This window comes from Callospermophilus lateralis, chromosome 15 (genome assembly GCF_048772815.1).
Source record: "Callospermophilus lateralis isolate mCalLat2 chromosome 15, mCalLat2.hap1, whole genome shotgun sequence".
NCBI classification, from domain to species: Eukaryota; Metazoa; Chordata; class Mammalia; order Rodentia; family Sciuridae; genus Callospermophilus; species Callospermophilus lateralis.
The window spans coordinates 27,993,543-28,021,080 of NC_135319.1; the positions used below are offsets into that span (position 1 = coordinate 27,993,543).

The window sequence follows — 27,538 nt, forward strand, 5'->3', positions numbered from 1 at the left end:
CAGCCTTATCGCTGTGTTATTTGCAGGCACCTATAGGCATCTGCCCTGAGAATAGATTATTAGCACTTTCTTCCTATTTTACTAGTTAATTGAAGTGGTATATAAGACCCACTTATGGTATAAAGTGCAGACGGTGAATGAAGAAGAACAAGAGAAAAAGCAAAAAATTATGAAATAACAGAAAAAAGTATCTTCCTTCAAGAATCAATAGTCAATTATTTCTGACTCTACAATACATAAATGTTATTAACAGTTCCTTAATAGTAACTACCATGACCATCTGGAAGAACCTACTTATGGTAAATAACATGTTTTAACATCCCTGTTACAATTTGGTTTAATAACATGAGCAACATATAGCATAAAATTCAAGGCAAACTTTTTTTATGTATTCAACAAAGATGCTTTTGGCCAACCTATAGTTGCAATTCTATGACAGCTGTCAGGGATATTAATTAATAGAAAGGATAAGTCTAGAAACAAAGGCCAACAAATATGATTTGATGGTTATTGTGTGACAAATGACTATATCACCTTGATCAGATATACTCCTTCTTCCTCACCTGTCCTTTAATGCCCATAAGACCTCCTGAATCAATGGTTTTAGCAATATTGTTTTTATATCAGTCTACTCTCATCAGTGATGATCTACTATTTCTTTTGCATTATTGAAAGCTGGACTGATTAAAACTAAAATGAATTCCTATGCCCTTCTAGGAAAAATAACCATAAATTTCCTTATAAATATTTACATAGAAAGGTCATTTATATGAAGTATTCTTAAGATTAAACATACTTGATAATTTCCCCTGTGTTCCACAATTTTCATCCTGAGTCAAGGATTTATAAAATAGTGAGAGTTTTATCAAAGTAACTATTCAAATGGTCCAGATTTATTTAGTTAGTATTAATTTCACTGCCCTCCATCCTTTCCCCAAAATATACTGACCAAATATTTTATTTGGTTGATCTGTGTAAATACTGCTTATCTTTGCACTGTCTCCAGTAAGGTATAGATTAATTTCATGATCAATTTTACTAAAACGATCATTTCAAAAGTGCTGAAATATTTATGATTAAATAGCTTATAATATTTGCCTATTTCCTTGTAAAAAGTATGCCAGAAAATACAATGGCATCTCATATGTCAGGATATTAGTCTTCTGCCACCAGCATATTTCCAGAACAATGTCCAGATTTCAACAGTGATCAAAGAACACTTCTGAGAATCACACAGCTTTTGCCCAAATCTACATACCTTATCCCTATATCAGACTTAATCAATTTTTAAATAACAGTAAACAAGAATAAAACACAAATTCTCCCACCAGTATATTAGAAATTGCAACTAGAAGAAAATTTTTGAGAAAGGCATAGCAACAAGTTAAATTTTATAGCCAAAATTTGAAGGAAAAAATATGTAAAGCTATATGGAAAGAATATTTGGAATACTGGTTGAGATGACCTTGGAACAGAAAACAAAAAATACTAAGTTATATTCAGTGATCTGATTGGGCTCATAGGGAGACAAGGTATGCTTAATCTAACTTCTACATAAACTATTTTATAGTAAAAATAATTGTTTTGGTGATTGAACAAGTAAGCCCTGGAGTTCAATAGTAGAGATCATTTGTTCACAAAATTCAATGTGCATTCAAATCACCTTAGGATCTTGTGAAAATGTGGATTCTTGTTTGAAAGGCCTGGGGTGGGGGGCATGATTCTATATTTCTAACAAGCTTCTATTAATGTTTATAGTTTTTCTAACAAGGGTGTAAAAATGCATTATTTCCAATTAAATTAGATAAACAAGTTGTTACTGTATTTGTCTTCAAATACTTTTGAAAATCTGAAATGAAAGCATACTAGTAATATATGTTGGCACATTTATGTAATACACTTTGGAAATAAGGAAATTGTATTTTAAAGTGTGAAAAATGTAAGAGGGGTATAAATAATAATGCATTATTCAATCCTTCAACCATATACTAAGCATGCATGAAGTAATGTAAATGAAATCTGTGCAAAATTTGAGGTGAGCTATATCTCTATCATACTAAGTCATAGTCAATAGAATTCTGAATTCTCTTAAACTATATTATTTCATCTTTCTACATCTGGAGGGTATGCAACACACAAGGCAAGTTTTTCTAAAAGAATAATTTATTGTAGTTTCTATTAATGGTAAAACTCTGTGCTTTGTTCAGTGGTGAAAAATGAACAACTGTTCTTTGATTTAAAAAAAAAAAGCCCAGGCAATCATTTTCTGGCTCTGAACTACAGGCACATAAATATGCACATCAAAATAGTCTATAAATAAACCAGAACTGGGAGAAGTTAAATATAATAATGCATTTGAAGTTATGGATTTATAGCCTTTGTAGGCATTTCACATATTATATAAATTTGTGACTCTGCCAAATTCTTTTCTGCTGGGTTCATAAAATATTCATGTCCAGTGATATTAATGTGAGACTTTTCTGGCCTTACCATGACTTCTACACTGAAATTGTGGTTCTAGATGCAATATTGCCTATTTGACCTTTGCCACTTCTCAGTAAGCTTTTACTGAGGGTGAGAGACTGTTTTGTTGCTCCAATTATTTTATTTCCAGTAGCTAAACCAAATGATCTACAAAGTATAATATGGATAATGTATTTTTAGGGGGAACCAAGTAAAATTGTAAATTAATTTTTTTAAAAATGATATGACCTGAAGTGTTCCGTATTTCTTCAAAGGTGTATGTGTGTGTGTGTGTGTAAAAATCTGTAAAACTTTAAAATGGATAATAAGAAAAGTAAATTCATGATTCAGAATAATTTACAGGTGATTTTCACCTTTACTACTTTCATTTTTAAAAAAAATCGGGATAATATAGACAACAATTGTACAAACCTGTTACCTATAAAAATCCTCTATTTTCCCCATTTGCCTATAGAAAATAAAATTATATGTACTGAAAAATGTGTTGTGAAGTTAGAAATGAAGCACAATTTGTGTTAATTAACAAAATATGAATGATTACTTAGTAAATTATGTGTTTATTAAAATGAAAAACGATTCAAAACCCAACAAAATAGCTAAATGTTTAAATGATGTGTTTTTAGTGAATCGATTCTGTCCAAAAAGATTTTCTGGGAAAAACAATTAATTGATACAAATGTGAGTGCAAATCTGTCTGTTTTTTTAATTTTAAAGCATATTGTTCAAAGTTTTAGCTTGTGTGCATGATATAAATCCCATACATTGTTTTCTCAGTGACAATAAAAAGCACAGTTCATTAAAAACTGAAGTAAAAATTAAAATAACTTTTAAAAAATCAGTCACAGTTTTGTCATTGGTATATGGAGGTTGTTCCAGGGACCCATCCAAAGCTCTTCATCATCTGACTGTGTGTGGTCACTATGGAATTCCAAAGTGTCCTTGTTCTTATTGTCAACCATGGACTCCTGTTCCACTGTGCTTTTCAGCCTGTTCCCCAATGACTTTGCTGCTGTACTGTCAGTTACCACAGGGCAAGGGGCAAAGGTAACCAGCGTTGGTCTTTTGTTCATTTTCTCAGTAGAAAATGGCCCCCTTGACAATGTGTTCAGAGGTACACTCTCCTCATGTGTCACTGCCAACTTCTCTAATTTCTTAAAGTGCCTCCCCTGACGGACAGGGGAGGTAACTTTCAAGTTATCAGTGAGGCAGGCACGGCGGGTTCTCACCACAGAACCATTCTGTGCAATATATATATTGCCATTGATATTACTGTGGATCTTAGCATTGTGAAGACGGTTTCTCTGACATTCTGGAGCACTGTCTTCTCCAGTTGAACTAGTTTCATATTCTCGATCAACAACTAACTTGATCATTCTCTTTCTTGCCCACTGACAAAATAAAAGGGAAAAAAATTGTCATTATCAAAGGAGTGAAAGAGACAAAGAACAGATTGCCTGTAAAATTTTAAAAAATGTTATGCAGAAAGTTATCAAATGTAAATAAGTCAAGAGGGGTACAAAGAAGCAACTCTTTATTCATGTCAGTTTAGCTTCACAAATTTTTGATTGGCTTCACAACATGATATATTTGAATAAAGTGTTGCTGAGCTAGGAAGCAGACATTCCAGGAAACACATGCTCTTAGATCTACATGAAAAGAAAACTATATTATTTATATTTAACTTAGGAACTAATCCATTGTTTTGTAGTTGCCTTACTATTCAGGAAAGTTAAATTGGAATCATTGAACAGCAGTAGATTATTCCATTCATGTTAAAGTTTCTATTCCCCATATTTGAAAAATGGTTTTTAAATCCAATGTTGCTAATTTATTCAATGCCTGCTAATTTATTCAGCCATTAGCCAAAATTTTGTATGTTTAATGCATTCATTCACGTGAAATGTCCTGGTTTTCTGGGTCGTTCCATTCAGATCTTTGTTAACTTAGAAAATATATTCCCAGATTGCATAATTTATGTAGAATTAGTACACAAATTATTCAATAGTACATAAAACTGAAAGCCAATTATTCTAAACTTTTCTTTGGCAAGCAACGGAAACACAATGGAAATTTTCACCAATTATTTGTCTCTTTCCAATTAACATTAGAAAGGGCAAAGGGCAAAGGTTGAACTGTTCTATATTATTTTCTCAAAGAAGCCTTATTACATTTTGGACTAGGTGAACTATCAAGGCTTGGCACTGAGTCAGTCTATTTCAAAATTATTATGTTTACTTGCTCAGATAAAAAAATATTATGACTCCTACAATATAGTTTTAAACAATCTAGTTCAGAATAATGATGTTAACATTGGATTTTTCATATTTTATCTTAATTTAACTTGTAACATTTGAAAGTGGCAGCTACAAACCATCTCTCCATGTAGCTATTTGATCCATTCCAACAGATTATGTATCAATCTATTCTTATCTATATATAAAATTCATTCCAAATCAGAAGTGTCACTGATAACACATAATGCCATATTGCATAATAAAAATCCTGCTGAAAAATAGTAAGCATTGACTAGCTGATTGCATGTGTTTCTATTTACTAGTATAGGAAATATTAGTGGGTTTTAATCTAATATTGTCTAATATACCAATTTCTTTGGATATCATGTATTGCTTTTTTGGCAAGCTTCTGATCTTAAGTCAGATCAAAATCATGGTCAATTAACTGCCCTTAAAGAATCATTTCAGAGAACACACAGAAGGCACTACACGCAAGATCACTCATCACTGCAAAAGTCCCACCTACTATTCTCTCCTCTAAAGAGCTGTGTTGTAACCTTCAGAGTTGGCTCCTGGAGACTTCCTTCGGTTTGCCTTTTTGCTTCTGTCATAGGCTGGCACCTGAAAGCCCCAGGGACCTCCGGACTGACTTTCACTACTACTGCTACTACTACTACTACTACTGCCTAATTCTGATTCCTCTTCACTTTCTATGCCTCCTTCCACAGAAGCTGATTCTGCACTGCCCTCCTCAGGGACATCCTGAGCGTCAAGGTCTGCAGATTCTTCCACAGGGGCCAGGTCACTTTCTCCTCCTAGGTGTTCCTCCTCCTCTTCTACAGTGGGTTCTTCTTGCTCTTTGGGTGGCTCCTCTCTTCTACCTTTGACTTCCTTGACTTCCTCCACGACAGGCTTCCTTCTTGCAAGCACAATGTTTCTCCTAGCTTTTTCTCCTTCTGACTCTGTGGATTCGGATTCTTCTGATTCTTCAGTGGAACTCTCCTCCTCCTCAGAGGGCGTCTCAGACTCAGATTCTTCTTCTGTGGTCTCGGATTCACTGAACTCAGATTCTTCTTCACTGTACTCAGTATAATCGCTGGAGGATTCCTCCTCTGATTCTACGGTGCTTTCTGTTGCTTCATCTTGGTCTAGAGTTAGTTTCAGATAATCTTTATCCTCTTCCTCCGTGCGTCTTTGCCACTCTTCACCCTCAAGGTCAACGACGCCTCTTTTATCAGCTAGTCCTCTAACTTTCTTAAAGATCATGGGGAATATCCTGGCCCTCTTCCATGTTGTATATGTGGGCTCCGCTGCAGGTGGCTTTTCAATAGTTACTACCACTTCCTCCTCCTCCTCACTAGGCTCTCTAATTTCAACTTTTGGTTTTGTAATTTTCTTTGACTTTTCCTGAAAATTGTGAGAATGCAATTGAAATGTCAGTGTGAGGATAGCTATGGTATGATCTTGTTCCATACCATGTATAAATTAGTAGGAAAGAATATTCAGGGTGATAACTTCACCCAAGCAAAATTTCAGAAAGCATCACAAAATTCTCTACCATGTATAGATAGAGGTAGATTAAGTGAGTAAAAACTGTTCTACTTTTGGCTATCTAGGAAAATCTAGTGATATGTCATTTTTTTAATTCAAAGTGTTTTTTTTGCATTTAGATCAAGAAAGAAATAGCCACTACCTCTTTCCTTTCTATCTCTAGATTTGGGCAGTAGCTTCTTGTGTCTTCCTTTAGCTAAAGATATAAAGAGTCTTTTAAGGTCATGCAAATACATTAGTTTGTCTAAAAGTTTACATAAAAATTGGCTATTTTTTCTTAAATTTTGAACAGGTTAGGCCTACTGTGCAATTCATTTGTTATTATTGAGGGGGAGAGGTTAAATCTGCCAAATTAATAGTGTAGGCAAAGAATTTGATAAAATTGGTTCATACTAGTTTATGCATGATTACATAATTTCCTCAGATAGGTAGGTAGAAATAATTTATCCTTTTCCAATGATTGAAAGATGGAGACTATTTTTCATGATTTTTAGATATGTTAGGCAATGTAGGAACAAAAGTAGCCATTGTGTTGTGTATTTTTAAGCATATTTGATTATGTATTATATATTTGATTATATATTATGTTTATGGAGCAATATTTACAATTTTAGAAAAAAAATTATTGTAGCTTTTTCCAGATATTTAACACTTTATAGAAGTGAACAGATTAAACTATTAAAATTAATTCCCTCCATAGATAAAGCAATAAAATGACCAGCAATGTTAAATTTCTGTGGAAAACAAGTGGTAAATGAATAGGATATTTTAAAGGTGGAAATAGTCTCTATATTGGTAGTCAAATAGAATTTAAAATGTTGTTCTTCAATATTATCCCACATAATGGAATTATTGTAATTTACCTCTTCCTCCTCATATTCCTCCTCAGCTTCACCAACCACCTCACCATATTCCTCCTGTCCAGCAGGTGGTAACAATCGACGTCGACTTCCATATTGAGGCATTTCATACCTGTAAAAGAAACTAAAAACCTTAAGTACTTTTTTCCTGCGGTATATGTAGAATCTACCATGAATGATCTCTGTTTTCTTCTTTTTCTTCACCATTCAGTCTACAGATATTATATAGCATCTATTAGGCTCCTTTTAAATTAGCTACAAAACTATAGGGTAAGAACTACTACCTGATGACCAAAGATTTTTGCCAAAATGGTACCCTGGAATAACAATAAAGAGAGTTTAGTTATTTTAGATATAAGTTTTGAGAGAATAGAATGAGAAAAAAAGGCATAATGCTCCTTAATGAAGTGAATAATGTAGGACACAAAATATGTTCCTTCTGAAAGTATAATAGCTGATTCAGAACGTAAAGTCTACATATTTATACTGAAGGTTTTTTCAAACACAGTTGACAATGGATTTACATTCTTCTGCTGCATTCCTTTAAGCAGTGAAGTATACATGTAGAGAAATAACTTTTGAAATACTTGTTATTGGATTCTTAAAAATGTTTTCCACTTCTTAATCATTTTTGAGCAAAACTTCACCTAGACTGGTTTAAAAAATGTTAAGCATACCACATGAAGATAAAGGTGAATTTAGGAATTGAGCAAATATGTTTGACTTTTATTTCACATTTAAATAAATATGAATAATTTTAATACATTTCTAAAATTACAATATATGCCAAATAGAAAAATGCTTAAAACTTGATTGAAATTAAAGGTAGATACATTACTCATTTTTCAAACATAAAACTAATGAAATGACTTTGAAATAATAAATGCTAGCAAAAAAAAATCAATAAATGGCTTCCTATTATTAATAAACACTATATAAGATTCTGAATAAAAAAATCTGAAGATGTACCCATGCTCATAACTGTAATAATCTTGTCCATATTCCTGGCCAGGATCAATTCCAGACTCCATGGATAACTCCTATTGTTCAAAAAGAGAAATTGCATTTGAAAACAAATTCTTATCACAGTTCAGCTCGAAGTAAGATTTCCACACCTAGAATTTGATGATTCTTAAAATATTCCTGCCAAATTAATTATAATTAAAAGTGTTATTTAAACATATTTCTTTTTTGTTTGTTTTCGGGCCACAAGTACTCACAAAAAATAAGATTGTATAATTAGACTTTACTTAAAGGAAGTGGAAGTAACTTTTTCCTAATTAAAAATCTCTTAATATTTTCAAATGAGTATTTTCACTTATTCCTGAATGACTTTTAAAATTACAAATAGACAGTTAACTGTATCTTCAATTACATTATTAACAGCCTTTGGAATTGACAAAAATTATAACATTATCTGTAGCATGTTTTCATCTTTCCACCAATGGTTTTCCACTATTCTCCCATTTATTTAAACTCTTTATCTAAAATTTTTTATAATAATAATTTATACACTAATAAGAATCTGAGTTACTGTGTGATGTCTCCCAAGGATGTTTACATTTTAAGGCACTTAATGCTACTTCTGGATTTAAGACTTTTTTAAAAAAATTGTTTTACTTTGAGACAGGGTCTTTTAAGTTGCCCAAGTAGGCCTTACTTTGCCCTCTTCTTGTCTCAGCTTCCTGAATGGGAAGCTAGAATTGCAGGTATGCATTATTACACCTGGCGAAGGCCTTATTTAAATGAAGGGATCCTGTCAACATTTCTACTTCTAAACTCCAGATTATACTGACTTTTTTCAACTATGTTCTTATAGAAATATTTTTTCCTGAGGAATATATGTTAGAATAATTTTCAACAACAATTAAATGTTAAGTGTAATTTCCTTATATTTGCTTTTTTAATTCTGTTTTGACATGTTAAGCAATTACTAATCAAATTAAATTTGCAATAGAATAAGAGGACGAAAAAGCATAGCTATCTACAGGAAAATGGGTTGATATTTACTTAAGATTATATGCTATTCCTAAGAATTAATTTCCTTAATCCAAGTGTACTAATGAGAAGGGAAAAAAATTGCCCTTCTCTGATGCCACAAATACATTACTTAGGAAGTGTGGAAATTGATAGCCTGCAAGATAAGTATAGATAATGACTTTCAGTTTTGCTAAGATTGGCCAAACTCATTTAAAAATATTGAATTATTTGCCCTCAACCCTTAGAGAATGCCACCAAAAATATGGGTTTTTGTTTTCTCTTGAAAAGCAAAAAGAGGGCAGCACAAATACCATGTTTCTACATGTCAAAGATCTAGATGGTAGTATGGTAACCATATTCTCTCTTGGTTACTACATCATGCCCAACTATATTATTCACCCGCACTATGCTACAACTATACCCATTATCATCTTAAATCTGCCACCTGCCTTTGTTTTGCATCTAATAAACTGCATTCTCTGGTTCCTATAGTTATTTAAAGTTTGTGACTCTTCTGCTCTACTAATAATCTACATAACAACTTTACATTTTACAAATACTTTGAACCAAATGCAGAGATATTCAATCATGATGTTAAAACTAGATCAGTTTGCTCATCAAAATTACAGAAATTTCAAATAATAAGCAATACTATGTGTTGGGAGGAACATGGGATAACTGGGACCTTTATACAATTCTAGAGAGATGATAAATTGGTAAAACCCTTGGGAAAATGTTTGTCAATAATAGTAAAATATATGTATCTATCTTTCAAATAAATTCAATTTATAATAATATACCCAAGAGTATTATGTACACTTGTGCACCAAAATGCATTATTCATGACAGCAAAAAATCAGAACCAATTCAAAAGTCCATGAGCTAAATACACCACAATACAGGTGAATCTCTCAAACAGAATGATCAGCAAAAGAGGTCACATACACATAAAACATACTGTATTATTCAAGTTGTATGTTCAAAAACAGACTAATGTGTGTGCTACAAGCCAGTTGAGTGATTAGGAGAAGGGAAATCAGTATCTGGATGTCAACATAAAGGAGCTTCTGGAGAGTTGGTAGAATGTGTTTGGGCATTCTTAATATTTAACCATATGAAAGGATTTGCACTTCTTTGTAGCTACAGGATTTATTTCAACAACAATTGCAACAAAAAATAAGAAGCAGGAAATGGGATTGGATTAAGAAATAACAGTAAGAAATTAAAACAAAGTAATAGTGTAGATTTAAGTTGTTCAAACTAAAAAAAATTGAAAAAAGATAAAGGTAACACAATGGTAAACTTACATTTTTGAGTCATCTAACAATGTAATACTTTCATTCTTTTAAAATGCAATAAGACTCAGAATCAATACATTTATACTTCTTGACCAATGTGTCTTTAATGCAATATACATAGATTAAGACTTTCAAGTGGTTTTAAAGTGGAATTTTAATAATAATATATGGACATGTTCTTTTTTTTCCTAGAGAGAGATTAAGGCTCAGCTCTTCCTAACTACATTATATATCCAGCATCAATTACTTTGAAAATGTAATAAAGCAGAGGCAGGACTGGCATAGGAGCCCAGGAAACTCAGCAAGAGAGTCTTGACTCAGTCAGTCACTCTGTAGTGACTTAGCTGGAAAAAGAGGATAGAAATTAACAGAAAAGAGTGACTTGAACTATGCCTTTTGAATACTTATACAGCTCATGAATGAAGAGCAGAGAAACATCATTTTAAAAAAAGAAATAGAGGGCTGTGCGCTGTGGTGCATACTATTAACACCAGTGAATCAGAAGGCTGAGGTAGGAGGATCCCAAGTACAAGCATAGACTGGGCAACTTAGCAAGACCCTGTCTCAAAATAAAAATTACAAAATACTAAAGATGCAGTAGATGTAATAGCATTCTCATGCCACTGGGTTTAATCCCTAGTACTTCAAAAACAAAAAGAACGGGGGGGGGGGGGGGGGGAGTGAAGGGAAAGAGACAGAGAGAGGAAAAGAGAGGAAATAAAGAAACTGGGGAAGGACCTAGTGACTGGTAAGACCCCTGAATTGACCTAAAAATTCAATGGAATGCTCCTACTCTTTATGTACCATGCAGTCTCTTTTAGCATCTCTTTAGTTGGGAAATACTGAATTTTAGAAAATCATGCAAAATAATGTACAAACAATGATTTTATGGGTAGATCAATCATTTAATTTTATTTTAAAAAATCATTTTTGTTGCTGATCAGAGAATATAAAGTTTATTTGGATCTTATTATTATAAACATCTATGTAAATCAAAACAACTATTGTAACTATCATTTATTGAATTTCATCCTGCTACATTCCAATTGCTTGACTAGATATCAATATATTGGACATTACTACCAACATTTTTTAGAATATGAAATTGATGTTCAGGAGGATGCATATCTTGCAGGGGTCTTACAGTTAATAATTGGTGTTTAGATTTTAACCTTGAGTTTTCTGATTCTATATTCTGGGAATTCTTCTCTTCATGGAAATTTTTGTTAAAAATCTTTAAAACCTGGATATCCCTGTCACCCAGTCTCCAGATTATGATGACTAAATTCTAAGCAAGAAATGCCTCTCTTTAGAAAAGGTAGGATTCTGTTCTAAAGGAAAAGGACTAAAATGTTTATAAATGGAGCTTGTAAAAAACTAAATCTATCACAAAGAAAAGTATTTTAAACTAGCACTACATTATTTTTAATTTTGGCAATATGTAGACATGCTTATTATATATAAATAATATGAATTTATTATATAAACTTGAAAATCTTTTTCACATTACAGGAAAAAAAAAATCACAGACACTGTGCAATACACATGTGCCCAAAGACAGTATTTTGAATCAGGACAGATGTCAGCATTCTTTCTTTAGATTTTGCCTAATTTAGGTCTGATTTCAAGCATGGATCTGTTGAATCTCTATATACTTAGGTAACTACTGATCAGACTCATGAATTGCTTCATTCAATGATGGCTTATTTTTAATTTTTTTTTTAGTTTTTTTATAGACCTTTATTTATTTATATGTGGTGCTGACACTCAAACCCAGTGCCTCACAATTGCCAGGCAAGTATACTACCACTGAGCCCCAGCCCCAGCCAGATGGCTTATTTTTAATACAATATTATTTGCCTAATTTCTAGAGAATGATATTACACATATCGAATTTGAGTTATCAAATATGTTTAGCATTTCTCTGGAAATGTAGCTTTTCTCTCTCTTGTAAAATTATACCATACTGGCAGCCACCCACTCTGTCTACATGTAAGATGAACATAAAAGTACTAAAGTCACATAAATATTTGTGAAGGTTTAGTAAGGTTGAAAAGAAAATGAAAATTGATACCTCTGGTTTAAGAAGAGAAGGCCTCAGCAGTTGTTGTTGCTGCCAAAGGAAATTAAAAGAAAAAGATTTAGAAAATAATTCAGATGGGAAAAGTAGGCTATGGTTGAGAAGAGAGGGGGAAAAAAAGGCGACAGCTTAAAACTGGTTACTTTGGGATTATGATTCATTATTTATGTGACAGCTATCAAGAACATTGAATAATATTTTGGCTAATTCTCTATATTGGAACACTAAGTAATAAAGGATTCATTTGTTTAATTTCATAATTGTTTTAATTAACATCAAATTTAATAACTGTAACAAAAAAATTTAGAAAGATTTTTTTTAAGTTTCATAGCACAAAGAACTGTTTATGCTTCTAAGAGCACTTTAAGCATGATATAATTATTTTTAACAAGTTTATATTTGTTTTAAATTGTCCCTTTTTTTTTCTCTCCAGTCATATTAAATATAATCAGATTCATTGGGAAGAACAGTAGAACACACAGTTGTAGTGTATTTGAGATCATATTCAAGACATGGTACCCATTCCTTCTACTTTTTTATCAAAAGTTAATGGCGTTTTTTTTTTTACAAAGTCTTTTGTGAATAGGGAAATCATTCCCAAATTGTTAGTTTCATGATAATTTAAACTTTAACAGGATGAGACCAAGACATAAAGTTTAAATTTAGGATTATCAACTCTTAGGGGCTTAATAATTATATCACACATCTTAAAGAAAGCACTGGAAAGGTGAGTAGAAGATTCTGGGAGATAATTCCATGAATGAAACATCTGTTGGACATGCACAATAAAGTAAATATTTAATTGAAGATTGGACATCTTATAATACAATTGTTAGTGAGTTAGTCTAGTTATGGTACTCATTTAAAGGTGAGGGAAGTTTTAGTTTGAGATGCTATAATCATGCCTGAAACCGGATATTCATATAGGCATTCAACTTGATTTGTACATAATATAGGATTTGTGCATCCTAAAGTATAAGCCATTTAGGTCATATACTTATTTTTCTTGACTAAGAAGCTATATGTTAAATTTAACTAGGTTCTCAATAACTTCATTGTTAACATTAATTATAGTATAGTGAGCCAAATGATATTGATCAAAGTGCCAGGTATTTTCTCTGTAGACTGGGTCACAGTAATGCAGTAGAAAAGTTAAATGTAGGGCTGGGGATGTGGCTCAAGTGGTAGTGCGCTCGCCTGGCATGCGTGCGGCCCGAGTTCGATCCTCAGCACCACATACAAACAAAGATGTTGTGTCTGCCGAAAACTAAAAAATAAATATTAAAAAATTCTCTCTCTCTCTCTCTCTGTCTCTCTCAAAATAAATAAATAAATAAATAAATAAAGGAGAATCAGAATGTGGGTAGATTTAAAAAAAAAAAAAAAGAAAAGTTAAATGTACTAATAATCAGAATTTAAAATAAATAAGTCAAACTCCATTCCAATATAGTGATAAGGAAAAGTTTTAGATTGGTATAAGACCAAACATTAAGCAATCCCATAATTTCTAAATTAGATTATAATATTAGAAAGATGAATTTAAGGGAGTATGACAATACTGAGTAACTGTAATTCAGGACAAATAAATTTATCCTTGAAAATGTAACAATTGCTCTTTGTTTATCCATTGAATCATAGTCTTAAAACCTCAAAGAAGAGAAGCAACATTTATAAAAGAAAAGAAGTAGAAAAGCTTATTTGCATGCTTTGGTTGAATTGAAGAAGAATAATCTTGCTTCAGAACAATGTATATTAGTCCTGCCTATTACACAAATAATCTCCCAGGAATCTTGATATAACACCATAAATCCCTTACCTCTGGTGCATAACCTCTCCTGAAAGGCAGAAATAAAGAAAGAAGAATTAAACACACAGATTTTCAGATTAAATTATAGATAAGGGCCATTTAAAAGAATCTGAGTAAAATAGATAACTTTTACTAAACACTGCCTAAGTGGGAAATATATTTTGTGGCATGAACAAGAAAGGAAGACCAAAGTTTCATGCCTGAATTACTAAAAGCAGTTATCACCCCAAGCCCTCATTTTGTATGTACAACAGAATATACAAAAACTATTTTATCTAAATAGTGTATAGCAACACAAATTTTTGACTCTGTTGTGATCAATTGGGGTAATAATAATCCAATGTATCTCTGTTCTATATGAGCCTTGATCTATATAAAAAATATTCAGTGGGAGAAAGATGTGTTTTTTATATATGAAGAATGTAGTGGGCACAAGATGAAAAATTATCTCCATAACTAGAGTTTTGTCTTCCAAATGATGGCAAGATATATATATATATATATATATATATATATATCTCAACTTAGTTGTAAGAATAATGAATTCAAAATATTGACTACATTTTAAGGGTAAATTACATCATTAGAAATAAAGTCAAAATGTTAAATATAATAGCCAAATATTCACTATTGCATAAATCTTAATAAAGTTCATGGACCACAAATTGGTGTAGTATTTGACCATACTTGAGAAAGAAAAAAGGGCACAGCATATTCAATGTGAATGTAAGTAATTATAAGAAATTTATATTTATTATAAATTGAATGATTAACCTAAAGTATTAAATTGATGCTGTTGAACATATTATATGAAATTAACATACTACTACAGTGAAGATTTATTAGGAATTCCAACCAAACAACCTTTGTAAAATATTTTCTAAAGACTCCAAGGTCGTCATCAGATAAGTCTATTTAACTGAAAGCACCTTAAGTTTTTAACACACTGTTTGCTGAAATCGTTGTTGATAAAGTTAATTCAATAGATTATAAATACTACTTTTTTAAAGAGTTCTATAGTAAATTTTATAGAGTGCCTATATGTTTCTGCTAATATTTGTGGGAATGATCATCCTTCTAATGCTTTTAAAAATTTAGACATTTTCAACTGCCTTTCAATTTCTTTTAGAGAAAAATTAGAGAAAACTCATAGTCTGGTTTTAATAATAATAAATGAGCCATGTGCATCACACAAAAATACAAAAACAAAACTAAACTTTATTTTCTACGTATTTCAATTTCTATTCATTATCAATGTTTTCCATAAATAATGGACATAAAAAATAGTGTTTTCATTAATCTTTTTGTTGCCTTTCAGGTGGTCATTTATATGGCCTGGTTTAGCTCAAAGGAAGAAATAAAAGTGTTACAAAATAGAGTCAATGTTTATAATTCCCTGCATGCTTTCAAACAATGACTATTGATAGTTATAAAATCAGTAATATAATATTGATGCATTTTGATTTTAGCATATATTCAATGATATGTATTTTAAATAAGATATCTAATAGCTCCTTATGTGTTAATTAGATCTCAACAAATATAGTATAAAAATATTCCATTTTTAGAGACTGGTTGTCAGGTTGTAGAGATTAGGTTATTGAGCTTGTATATTCAAATAATATTTATAGGTCTCATATTACAGAAGATATTTTAAATGATGTTTATGAGGAACCCAGAGAACTCCAAATACAATGAAAGACTATTAAGTATAAAACAGAATGAATGTTTCCTATGAAAAGCATAAAATATTAAATAATTTAGATTACACAAATATTAAAATATTATAGAAAAAGGCAATATAACAATTTAATAATGCTTAGGTACTTACACAAGAATATTATTTGAATTTGTTATAATATTTTGTTGGTCACTAGTTAGAAATTTCATTATCAAGGAATTCTAAGTTTCACAAAAAGTTATATAAATTAGCTTAAAAATACACACACTCACATTAAATGCTAACACAATTGTGAAAAATACCTTGTCAGAGTCCGCCAACTAGCACAAGTTCTCATGCATATGACCAGCTGCCAACAAAAACTCCAACTGAAGTTTTTCAGTGAAAGAGAGAAAAAAATCAGGTTCAAGAACCCCGAGCAAGAAATTATTCTTGTTTCGGATGAAAAGAATCTGAAGCAGATGAGCTAATGAAAATAATTAAACTTACAGATTTTTTTTAAAAAATATAACCTTGTTAATTAGTAATGCCAGATCAAATTCTCAAAGAAATGTCAGATCATATCAGGGATGAACAAATCTTTAAGATGGCAAAATGTAGGCCCCTCAAACTATGTGAATATACTTAATTAACTATAAGCTTAACTTGAATGGAAGTTTCTGTTATTTCAAAGAAATAAGAGAATCTATGATAACAATCATAGATTATTTGCAATATTTCTGTTGTTTCTTGGAACATACATATAGAGCTAATTTGCAAATGTACCTTTCTCTGGGCAGACATATCTTCTAAAATATTAAAATTCCAGAGATAAAACAATAATTGTACTTCCATTCAAAAATAGGGATTTCCACTAGATGAAATTCATTCCACATGTTTTATGAGCAAAACAAAGCAATTACTTGATGGTCACATACTATACATTATATACACATATACAGACATGCATATATATCATTGTATATAATAATATGTATATGCATGTATAAATATGAAATTGGGGTAAAATATGCTCAGTGAAGAATTTAGGAAGATTTTCCTTAGTTTAACTAATGTTTTAGGAATTTAACAAGAATAGAGCTCTAAGATATTAACAACTATTTGAACTAAAGAAATTTATTCCCATAGTATAAATTTTTATCTTCTTGCTGAAAACAAGGAGCAAAAGGCCTAGATAAAACTGATGATAGTTCACCAAATATAATACCTCTTGATTTTGTATTTAATATTATTTCATTTATTAAACTGGACATAAATATTTTCTTTGAAGGACAATCTTTAAAATTATAATTAAAGAGATGATATAATAATGTGACAGAGCAAAATTAAATAGCACTTTAAACACTTGTGGGAACAATGAAATGTCTTACAAAAGTCAGCATCTCAAGATTTATTTGCATTATAAAGAAGAGAAGGGAATGCACAATGAGAAATAAATAAGACAGCAATTGAAAAAAGTAAAAGATTTATCAAATTTATGAGCATACTAGTAAGACAAAAGCAAGCCAGAGTAAAGGATGTTGTTAAAAGAAAACAGATGACTACATATTATAGCACCTGGGGTTTATTTTGAAACACCTAAGCCTGTCATCCCCTACATTTCTAAGTACATAGCATATTACTTTGGAAGTATTTCTTCCTACCAAATACATAGGCTTCAAGAGAACAAAACAAAAAAAGAAAAACAGAATATATGTTATGACTTTTAGCTTATGTTTAATAGGCTATCTTTTCCTGGAACATTCATATGAAACAATGATCAAAAAGTAAAATGAAAGCATCAACATAATAAACAATCCTTTTTGTGAGGATACCCATCTAACTTTCATGCCCGTATCTCCCCATCAAAAACAGATTAAAATTACTTACTTTTCAAATAAATGTAGGACAAATAATGCTACTTTGTAGTTAAGAAAATTAAGGTAAATCTACTACATGAGTTAGTAGTGATGAAGTTAATAATCTTTTAATTTAAAACTATGGGAAAAAACATCATTGCATTGAGTTTGGGGTAAAACAGTAGAATCTTCTTTGATGTTCAAATTTGATGTTCAACTTGAAGTTATGATCAACAAAAGATGCACAGTTAAAATAGGAAAATCAACATTACAGTGCAGTAGATTGACTGTGCGATTGTTTTTCAATTCCCTCCACGGTATTGTTTGAATTCTCCTGGTTTTGTTCAGATGTGATTCCCATATTTGTTATCTCTGAAGTGCAAGAAGTTTGAAGTTTTGAGATGTTTGTGGGTGGACGGTTCTTTTGTATTTGACTGTACATGTTAGCTATTGATTTTTCAAGTTCTGCTAAGTTTTTAATATGTTTGAGGATGCCTTTTGGTTCTTTTTGAGGGTCTGTCTTACACACTGATTTTGATGTGGATAGGTGCATTGTAGCAGCTTTGATTTCCTTGACAGGAGTTATATATGTAGTGCATTTAATATCTGGTATACAAACACCCTCTGTGGATAGAGCTGAAGCTGAAGGAGGCCGTGGACATGAAAGAGGAGGAGGTGGTGGAGGTAGAGGAGGAAAGGGGGGTAGAGAAAAAGAAGCAGGGGGAGAAACAGTAGGAACAGAACGAGGAAGAGTTGGAAGAGGAGGAGGACTACAAGGAGGAGGAGGAGGAGGAGGAGGAAAGGAAAAAGAAAAGGGAGTTAGGACAAGAGAAGGAGCAGGAGGAGGAGGAGGAGGAAGAGGTGGAGGAGAAGGAGGGGAAGGAGACAAGACAGAGATGTTACATGGATGGGAAAGATTTTCCAAAACGTTCCTTTTGGTTTCAATATCCAACATACACGGGGGTGTTTGTCTCTTAAAGACTGAAGAATTTGAAACGCAAGACCTTGCAGGAGAAAGTTCCAAAGAGCATTCAGTAGGAGAAGTGATAACATCAGACTCTAATTTGAGTTCCACACTTCTTGAAATAGTTGGCAAAGTGGAGAAAGAGAGGTGAGACCAAGAAGAAGAAAATGAAGAGTCTGAAGCTAGAGATTTCAATTGTTCTGTTTCTTTCATAGCCAGTGGCTCACCTTGCCTTATTTCTTCTCTCTCAGTCAGATATGTATCTTCGGTTGTGAACAATGGATTACTACTACCATTTTTGTTGGAGTAGCTTCCATTGCTTTTATTTTCAGCTTTTTGCCAGGTGTTCTGCCATTGCATCAGATCTATGGTTTCTGGTCTGTTTGGAACCTTCCGCATCAGTCTCCTAGGTAAGCTGACTGGCTGGTTCCACATTCTCTCAATCTTTTCTCTTGGGCCCCTCAGGGACTGACTCTTGACTTGTGTTTCCACTAAAAATGGGTCTTCAAAATCTGTTCTCAAGGAAATGTCTGAATGTGTTGATATTGGACCTATCTTTTCCTTATAAAGGGGGTTATAAGTACTTAAGCCGTCCTTATCGGATAGAAATGTGAATTTTCTTGGAGACTTCTGTTGGTTGTTTTTAAGTGATCCATCTACATGAGCTGGCTTGTGAGCCTCAATGGTATTGGAAGAAAAGGGCATCACAACTTGCTGATTTGTCCTGTCTTCTGAGAGTGAGTTATTTCCCCTGCTTTGTTGAAAATGGTAGAGAAGGAAAAGACTTGAAAGAAAAGAAGATAATGAAATGTAAGGAAACAATTTGTGACAGCTTTCATGAGAAAGATGTTTTTATGGTTGTCATTATTACTTCAAAATATAAAATGCCAAACAACACTAATTTACTGAAGCAAAACATTACTTTCAAATTCCTATTCTCAAAAAGATAAGGCAGTAAAATCTTGAGAGTTGGGAGTAGCGTAAAAAAAGTTATTAAAAAAGATGTGTCAGTCTCTAGACTGCTTTTTTTCCCCCGCCCCAGTTAGTTTGATACAGCAAAGTATCCAGGTCTTCACATAACAGTTCACTCATGTATAAATCACAATGCTCCAAATTAAAGACAAGCAACTTGGCCTTTGATTCTGTATCCTTGGCCTTGCTTGAGGATGCTCAGAACTGACAGTTATTCATAAAAGATCCTTGGCTGTATCTGAATCAGTATATCTCCACTATCCTTCATCTCAATAATTCTGGCCTAGAGCTAAAAGTACTCTGATCTGAGAAATTTTGCAAAAGAATACAGAAAGAGGTATTTTATTTTTCAGATTATGAGAATTAACAGTCCACAAACACAAAGGGAGACTTCTCACAAAATTCAAAATCACATTTGAATTTATGCTATAATCCTGAAGAGATGATCTTCCTGTTTAAATTTTAACTTAATTTTAAAACATAAATAATGCCAATTGGCTGAGGAGCTGCTGGAATTTCTTTCACTTAATTTTTAAAAAAGACTTCCCTTATTGAGAATATTTACGTTAAAATTATATGGCTTTAATGTCGTTGAAGATTTGCTCCTCTGTAAATGGTGAATCATAGGTAGCTTTGAGATATAAACAAATTTGGAAAAGCCAAAGAACACAAATTAAGTGCCTCTATTGAAAGCTTGGGGACCCTTCCTCCAGAAAGTTTGGGTAATGGAGTTTAAATTTGTCTCTAATTAGGGTTTACTCTCCAGTGCAAACAATACCAAATTTATTTTAGTAATTGTTTAATATTTACATTCCATTAAAAATGGAAATAAAAGGGTGGTTATTTTGAATAAGAACTAAATAGCCACATTGAAAAATCAGGGTAATAGTTTATGCAATAAAATGATGTATAAAGCTAAAGTTGTTAACATGTCATGTGGCAAAAATACACAAGTTATAAAAAAAAAATGCTAAGTGATGGACCTAGTGTTTCAGTCCCATCTGAGTGATTCAGAAAGTGCTGACAGTTTGGAATAATCTGGCAGCCAACACTTTTATCTTTTCTGATCTTGGAGAGACATTTTTAAAGTATGTCAAAATTCATTTAACTGCACATTACTTGGTCATTGCTTTTGTGGACATCTAGTCTTGATTTTCTCTCTCTTGGACAAAATGATCTAAATAATGATATCACATAATTTATAATTTAAGGGAATCTATAAATATTTTTGTATTCTATTAAAAACAGGATAACTTGAAAGCCAGGGTTGTCACTGGGAATATTGGTTTTAAGCTCAGGCATTTCAAGACACCAAAAGTAAATTGGATGTGGAAGATAAAGTTTTTCTTTTAAAAGAAAATGATTCTGTGGTAAAAGATGACGATTACTGTAGTTATAGTAAAATACCATTTAATCTATTCTATCACATCTATTTTCTAATGCCCTTGTATTAGAATGATATTATTTACTTACTTATGCCTATGTATCCACAGGTGAGAAAGAGAAAACATGTGATAGAAAAAAGAAAGTTTTAACTATAATTAATTTGAGATGATTATAATAATACTAACAGGAATTTCTTTAAACATTTAATACTTATATTCAAGAAAAAAATTCATGAGTTTTTAAAGTTTCTGTGTGTTTATTAAGAATGATATTTAATAATGTCCTAAATAAAATCACATAGTATTTATTTGGATGTTTTATCACAAAAATATATCCAGCAATGTATTATATATATATATATATATATATATATATATATATATATATATATATATATATAATTGACCTTAATGAAACATGAATAATTATTATCCTAAAATAGAAATTTTAAATGAGACTACAAATTGCTATGCCTTAACTCTAACAAATAGGTTAATGCACACTGATTTATAAAGAAGATACATTTTGTTTGGGAGAAAGTGAAGTACCATGATGTACCATAGAAGTACCATGATGACTATTATAGAACAAATATTTAAACTATGTGAAGATATTGATTACTTATTGAAGATATTTACAAAATAAGTTGATTATTTTTTATTTTTTAAAATGATTTCAAATAATTCACTTGGATCCAGTTTATTTTATAGTACCCTATCATTAGAATTCCTATTAAAGTTTTGGAATAGATAAGTTAAACATTTTCTAAAGATAATTAAATACAAAGAACTTAAAATATTTTAACGCATATAACTACAAAATATTTTACTAAATCTATTATAATTTTTCTAGTAAAAATAGTTCACAAATGTGGCTTCCTGCAAATCACCATTTTGAAACTACTTTGAATTCAGATGCCTGTCTTTGTTAAAATTCACACATACCATTCATTCTTATCATATAGAAACACACTTAACTTTACACATACTGCTTTTTTTTTCTTTCTAAAGTTGTTGCTGGCAGAGGTGGTTAAAGAGATTGAAGAGAATCAAATCATATTGGCTCAATTCCTATATTCACCAGTAGTTCAAAAAAAGACCCTCATTTTCAACTTACGAAAAACAGTGAAAACATGTATTTGAAGCAAATATCCCATACTGTATTATTATTTTAGAGATAGAATGTCACATATTAAACACAATTTTAAATTTAGTTTTAGTCAAAATAGCATTAATAACTATTTTAACATTACTGAAACTAGATAGAATCTAGCATAAAATTATTAATATAGCAAACAAATAGTAATACCTCTGCTTAAACCATTTTTCTAATTAACAGGTGAATTCCAATATTTTTAAGGCTTGCTTTACTCCTACTAGTAAATGCTACAAATATAGAAATATGTTTCAGTCCCTCTACTTGACCAAATTCTAGTTAATAAAAGGGCTTCTGAATTTAATTTAGCTGTATGCAAAAATTTATAAATATGCTTGGTAGTTTTATAGAAGGTTACAAAGAATTACTCTTGAATTTTAAAAATATAAACAAGTTAAACATCACCAAAAAAATCAGATTATATGAATAGAATCATTTGACAGATACAGCTTTTAAGTCTTTTAACACCAAGTTGTCTCTTTTAAAGATATAACTTAATACTGGTTGGAGATTCTAAATAGTGTAGGAGAAACATTGAGCAACCATAGCAATCCGCCTGTATTTCAACACGCATTGTCACAGATTTTCTGCCAAAGTTTTTGCAAAAAGGTGAGATGTGACTATTATGTGAAACTTTTAAAAAAGATTGTGCCAATATTACTTATAAAATCACTAGTACTAAACAATCTTTGTTGCAAGATTAGGAAGCCCAGAATACTCTTGAATATATGTTAATCTGGTGATGACCATTCTACAGTTACTCAATGAAATAAAAGTAAGAATAATATAATGAAAAGTATTTTCTGTATGTAGTTGGACATTTAATACATGGATTCATTTCATGCAGATCTTAAGTAGTATATTATATAATGGCACCAAATACTGTCCTATAAAAAAGGCTATGATTTTAAACTATAGAATTTAGTTTCAATTACAAAATGGGGGTTTGGTTTTGATCCCAAATAAGGAATTACTGTTTTAGGGTTGTTTGATTTTTCATCTTATGTGTAAAACTTTTTTTTTTCCAGAATCTATGATTTTTTTAGGGGGTGATGTCTGTATGACCATGACATCTGAGAGAGTCCATATAATATTAATATCCTAGGTATAAATTTATAATTGTTTTCTCAAGTACTACTTTTCTCTTAGATTTTTTTTCTTTTGCTATTACTTTTAAACTTTGGTTCTGAACTTTTTTTTTTCTGTTTATATATAAAAATGAAATTAACGGTCTAATAGACTGAAAATGCATTTCTTTATCTGTTTAGAATTAAACACACCACTCCGTATCCAACAATATTTCTCAGTTTCTGAAAGGCTACTTACATTGCGCTGTCTCCAAGTTCTTCATAGAGATGTGCCCCTGGAGGTGGTGGGGGTGGTGGAGGCGCTGCCATTGGAGCCGGGGCTGGTGCTGCTGGCTTTGCTGCAGGTAGTGCAGATTGAATTCGTGCTGTCTTGGTGCATTCAGCTTGCCGTCTTGGGTAAAGTAAGATTGTTTTGTAAAATTCTTTTTAGAAATCATATGCTTTTTAGCAAGCTATCTTAATAATGAAGTTCAGTTTACAGAGGAGCCCACTTATAATATTTTACATAATTATCTGAACTCATGATACTGTGACAGAAGCATCCTCATAAATATTGCTTACATACAATTGTCCCTCAGTTCTTTAAAATATTTGCTCCTTGAAGAAGGGGGAAAATTAATAGGAGTACTTGCAAGATAAATTAAGTAATAATTTTAAAATTACAGCTAAAGGAAATAAGTTGTAGTATTGTATGATTGCATAGTAGGATGACCAGAGATAACACTAATGCAGTGTATATTTTGAAAAACTAGGGAAAAAAAAAGGATTTTTAATGTTTTTACACAAAGAAACTATATATGTTTGAAGATACAGATAAGCTTACCCTGAATTCAACATTACACAGTATATGTATATATAAAAACAATAAATGGAACGCCATCAATATGTACAATTTTATATGTCCATTAAAAATTTAAAAATAATTTTATAATTGTATTGCATAATTAAAAGTTTAATGGATCTCTTCATTAAATGAGTCATATAAAAGATTTTTTCCTTTATTTTTCATCTATTTTGAGAAAACTGTTTAAATACTTTTGACATTACTTCACAGAGGCTGTGAGGTGTGCACATACAGAAGGGAGAGTTGGTTAGATGTTGTATTTTTTTTTTTCATTCCTAGGAATACTTGTGATTCTTGTGTTAGAGATGGATCACTGTTTTTGATTATTATGGGCACATATTGCTAAAGGGTACAAATGATTAGAACATTCTACTTCATATTTACTTCGGTTATATCCAATTCTAAATCAGCTCAATTCCATATATATCAAACCAAAGAGTTCACAACTATTATATAACAGTCAAATATTTAGTACATAGTTTTGAACAGGATGGCCACTTGATCAACATGATATATGGTTTCTATTTTTCTATTACATAAAATCATGTGCAAAATATCCATAATTATACTTACACTTTAAACCTGTTTGGGAAAGCAATGAGTAAGAAAAAAGAGAAAACTACATTAGAGATATTGTGCTCATAATATTTTAATATATGACTTATTCTAAATCACGAATAATTTACTGGCTAAACTCATAGTGACTGTTAATGACATAGTAGGGAGACTAAGGATTTCAATTCAAAAAGCGAAAGTGGGGAGCACTTCATTATTACCATTATAGTTATAAAAGGGGCTAAAACATTCATTACAGGAAAATAAATAAATGAGCTAAATGCAATAGGAAAAACTGGATTAAAACACAGTGATGTGAATTTCAATTCTAACAGAAATGAAAAATTGAAGATGATCTGGTCTTTCTAATTGACTTGTTGGTTCACTCAGCTTGAAGAAAATTAAAGGAATGAAGTGAGTCTTACAGGAAGCGCTGATTACACTCTTGGCCTTACTTTGAAGCTGAAGCTGAAATTGGAAGGTGGAACTGCAGAGTAACAAATTCATGACAATTTTCATCCTATTTGCTTTGTACTTTTTTTATACCTAGCAAATTTCAAAGACACATCATAATATAAAAGAATAGATAGCCATTTTTCTCTTATTTACAGGCAAAATTTGAAGGTACAAACATTAGGTCTTTAAATGTTAGAATTTTTCTTTGATATATCAGCAGAGCAAAACTCATTTTGTATGATTCTGTTAATCTACAAAAAAGTAATAACTGAAATAAATGTGTAAGATAATTAGCTGATTATTGAGATAAAAAGAGAATTAAATAGTCATCTATAAAAAATTTAAGTATAAGCATCTTAATTTTTTTTTAAATTTCAGACTGCTGGTAATATCATATGAATGCTTCAGTTTTGATCACTGTATTGCGTGTCAAAACTTTTCTCACTAATTTTCTTTCCAATCAGGATATAAAATTGCTCCTTTGGGAAACATATGGATGAAAAGGGATAACTAACAATACAGAATAAACTTGAAAATGAATATTGGATTAGTGGCTTAATAATCTAAAATAATTTTCCTAGTATCATTTGTTCATACTTTCAGATTTAGTATATTGATTGATATATTAAGGATATATTAAGCTCCAATATATCAACCTAAATGTTATGTTGGCAACTTCACATTGTTTTTGTGATGAAAATATTCCTCTAATATCTTCATGTAGATCATAATTTTCCAACTTCAGGTTGAAATCACCTTACCATACTCACTTCAGAAAGAAGTTTTCAGTGTTTGAGAGTTTACTTTTTCATAATTAATAACAGCTCTACTACTATTTCTTACTACTTGTTACATCAAGTAATTTATATAATTCATGATGTCTGTTATTTATTTTCTCTTTGTAGCACCCTCAGAGTTACCTAACTTCTTGACCAGCTTTCTATTTTTTTTTTCAGTAAAGATATATTTAAAATGTGTATGCATCTGTCACAAAGTTTCTGATATCAAATCAAGGATATTGATATCAAATCAAGGATATTGCTAGTGTGCCTTAACTATATACATTTAAAATAGTAATAATTACTTGATTATTTTGAAGGGTCAAATAACTTTTTAAGCACAGATATTATAAATGGAAGAGTTTCACTGTAGGAAAAGGAAAATTAAGGCTCTACTCAGTCAAAACATGTTACCAGCTATTATAAGACAGCTTAGATCAAGGAAGGAAGAAACCACATGGAGAATCACATGTGATATGCTATGATTTTATTATGATTTTGTTAACACTATGATCATCTGCATGGCAGTAAATTTAGCCATATGGATGGAAACCTATTATGGAAATATAGTGAGGTTTCATACCTTTCTTTGGAACTTTGTAAAGTGGGTATATGGATATAGCATTATATTGTTTATTCTCTAGGATACCTATGAGCTTCTCTCAGGAGGGATTTAATCCAAAGAATGAATAAAACCACAGGAAATAAGCTAATCCTCCTACTGAATGAGATTATATTAGGAGCACAGGGACCTTGAGCTGTATATGAGAAGCTGTGGAAAGCTTGTAATGTTTTCCTTTTGAGGAAGGTGATTTGGTTCAAAAAAGATAAAGCAATCCCAGAATGGTTGAATTACCAATATTTTTCAACTACAAAGCCACATTACAAGAGATGATTTTCTATAGGTCTTCAAAGAACAATCCATGTTTAGTGTCCTTGAATACTTACTGTCTGTAGCTGACTAAGACCACCAAGATGGCAGGAATACAGCAGAGGATGATGATGAAGGCCAGAGCCAACAGAGCCCCTTCTGTGTATCCTAAACTTTCTCCTCGCTTTTTAATGCTGGTCACTGCCTCTGGAGTCCGAATCTGCAGAATGCGCCCTCCTTCCCCATAATATGGTTGAAAATCTTTATTGATATCAAGCAGCTTGCCATCCAAAAACCTTTATGATTAGATAAATAGTAAAATTAATGACATTAGAAAAGAAAGGCCCATTTTAAAATGAAATAATACTATAAAATATTTTATTATCTTTAATTTTAAAACAAACTGAGTCAGAGTGTTATGAATAATAAAGGTATTACATTGTGGAGGAGAATCAAGGAATAATTATCACTTAATGTATAAGAAGAATCAGCAATAAAGAAGAGTTAAGTATATATCTGTATAAATCAATGCTGTTAATGATAATGTCCCTTAATTTCAATATCACTAAACCTCCAACATCGAAATAATTGACATCATTAAGGTATTCAGATGGAGTATAATATAATATTCCAAAGTAGATAGCACTGTTTAAAA

General features: G+C 31.4%; 1 protein-coding gene across 16 annotated transcripts in view; it reads right to left on the reverse strand.

Moving 5' to 3' along the window:
• Positions 1–3,323: 3,323 nt before the first annotated feature.
• The window catches only part of Pcdh15 (protocadherin related 15), a 702,462-nt gene continuing 678,247 nt past the window's right edge, over positions 3,324–27,538 (reverse strand). For 4 of the 16 annotated variants that reach the window (XM_076835185.1, XM_076835187.1, XM_076835181.1 and 1 more), the window contains 5 exons: positions 26,961–27,179; positions 24,796–24,804; positions 23,617–23,769; positions 21,223–21,228; positions 18,082–19,561 (listed from right to left, as the gene is read on the reverse strand). In XM_076835185.1, the coding sequence (XP_076691300.1) occupies positions 18,082–19,561; positions 21,223–21,228; positions 23,617–23,769; positions 24,796–24,804; positions 26,961–27,179 (1,867 nt within the window). Of the gene's footprint in view, positions 3,873–5,255; positions 6,126–7,132; positions 7,242–8,098; positions 8,170–12,481; positions 12,521–14,303; positions 14,323–16,277; positions 16,344–18,081; positions 19,562–21,222; positions 21,229–23,616; positions 23,770–24,795; positions 24,805–26,960; positions 27,180–27,538 lie in introns of those variants that run through there. The other 12 variants (XM_076835194.1, XM_076835195.1, XM_076835183.1 and 9 more) reach the window with 9 other exon arrangements.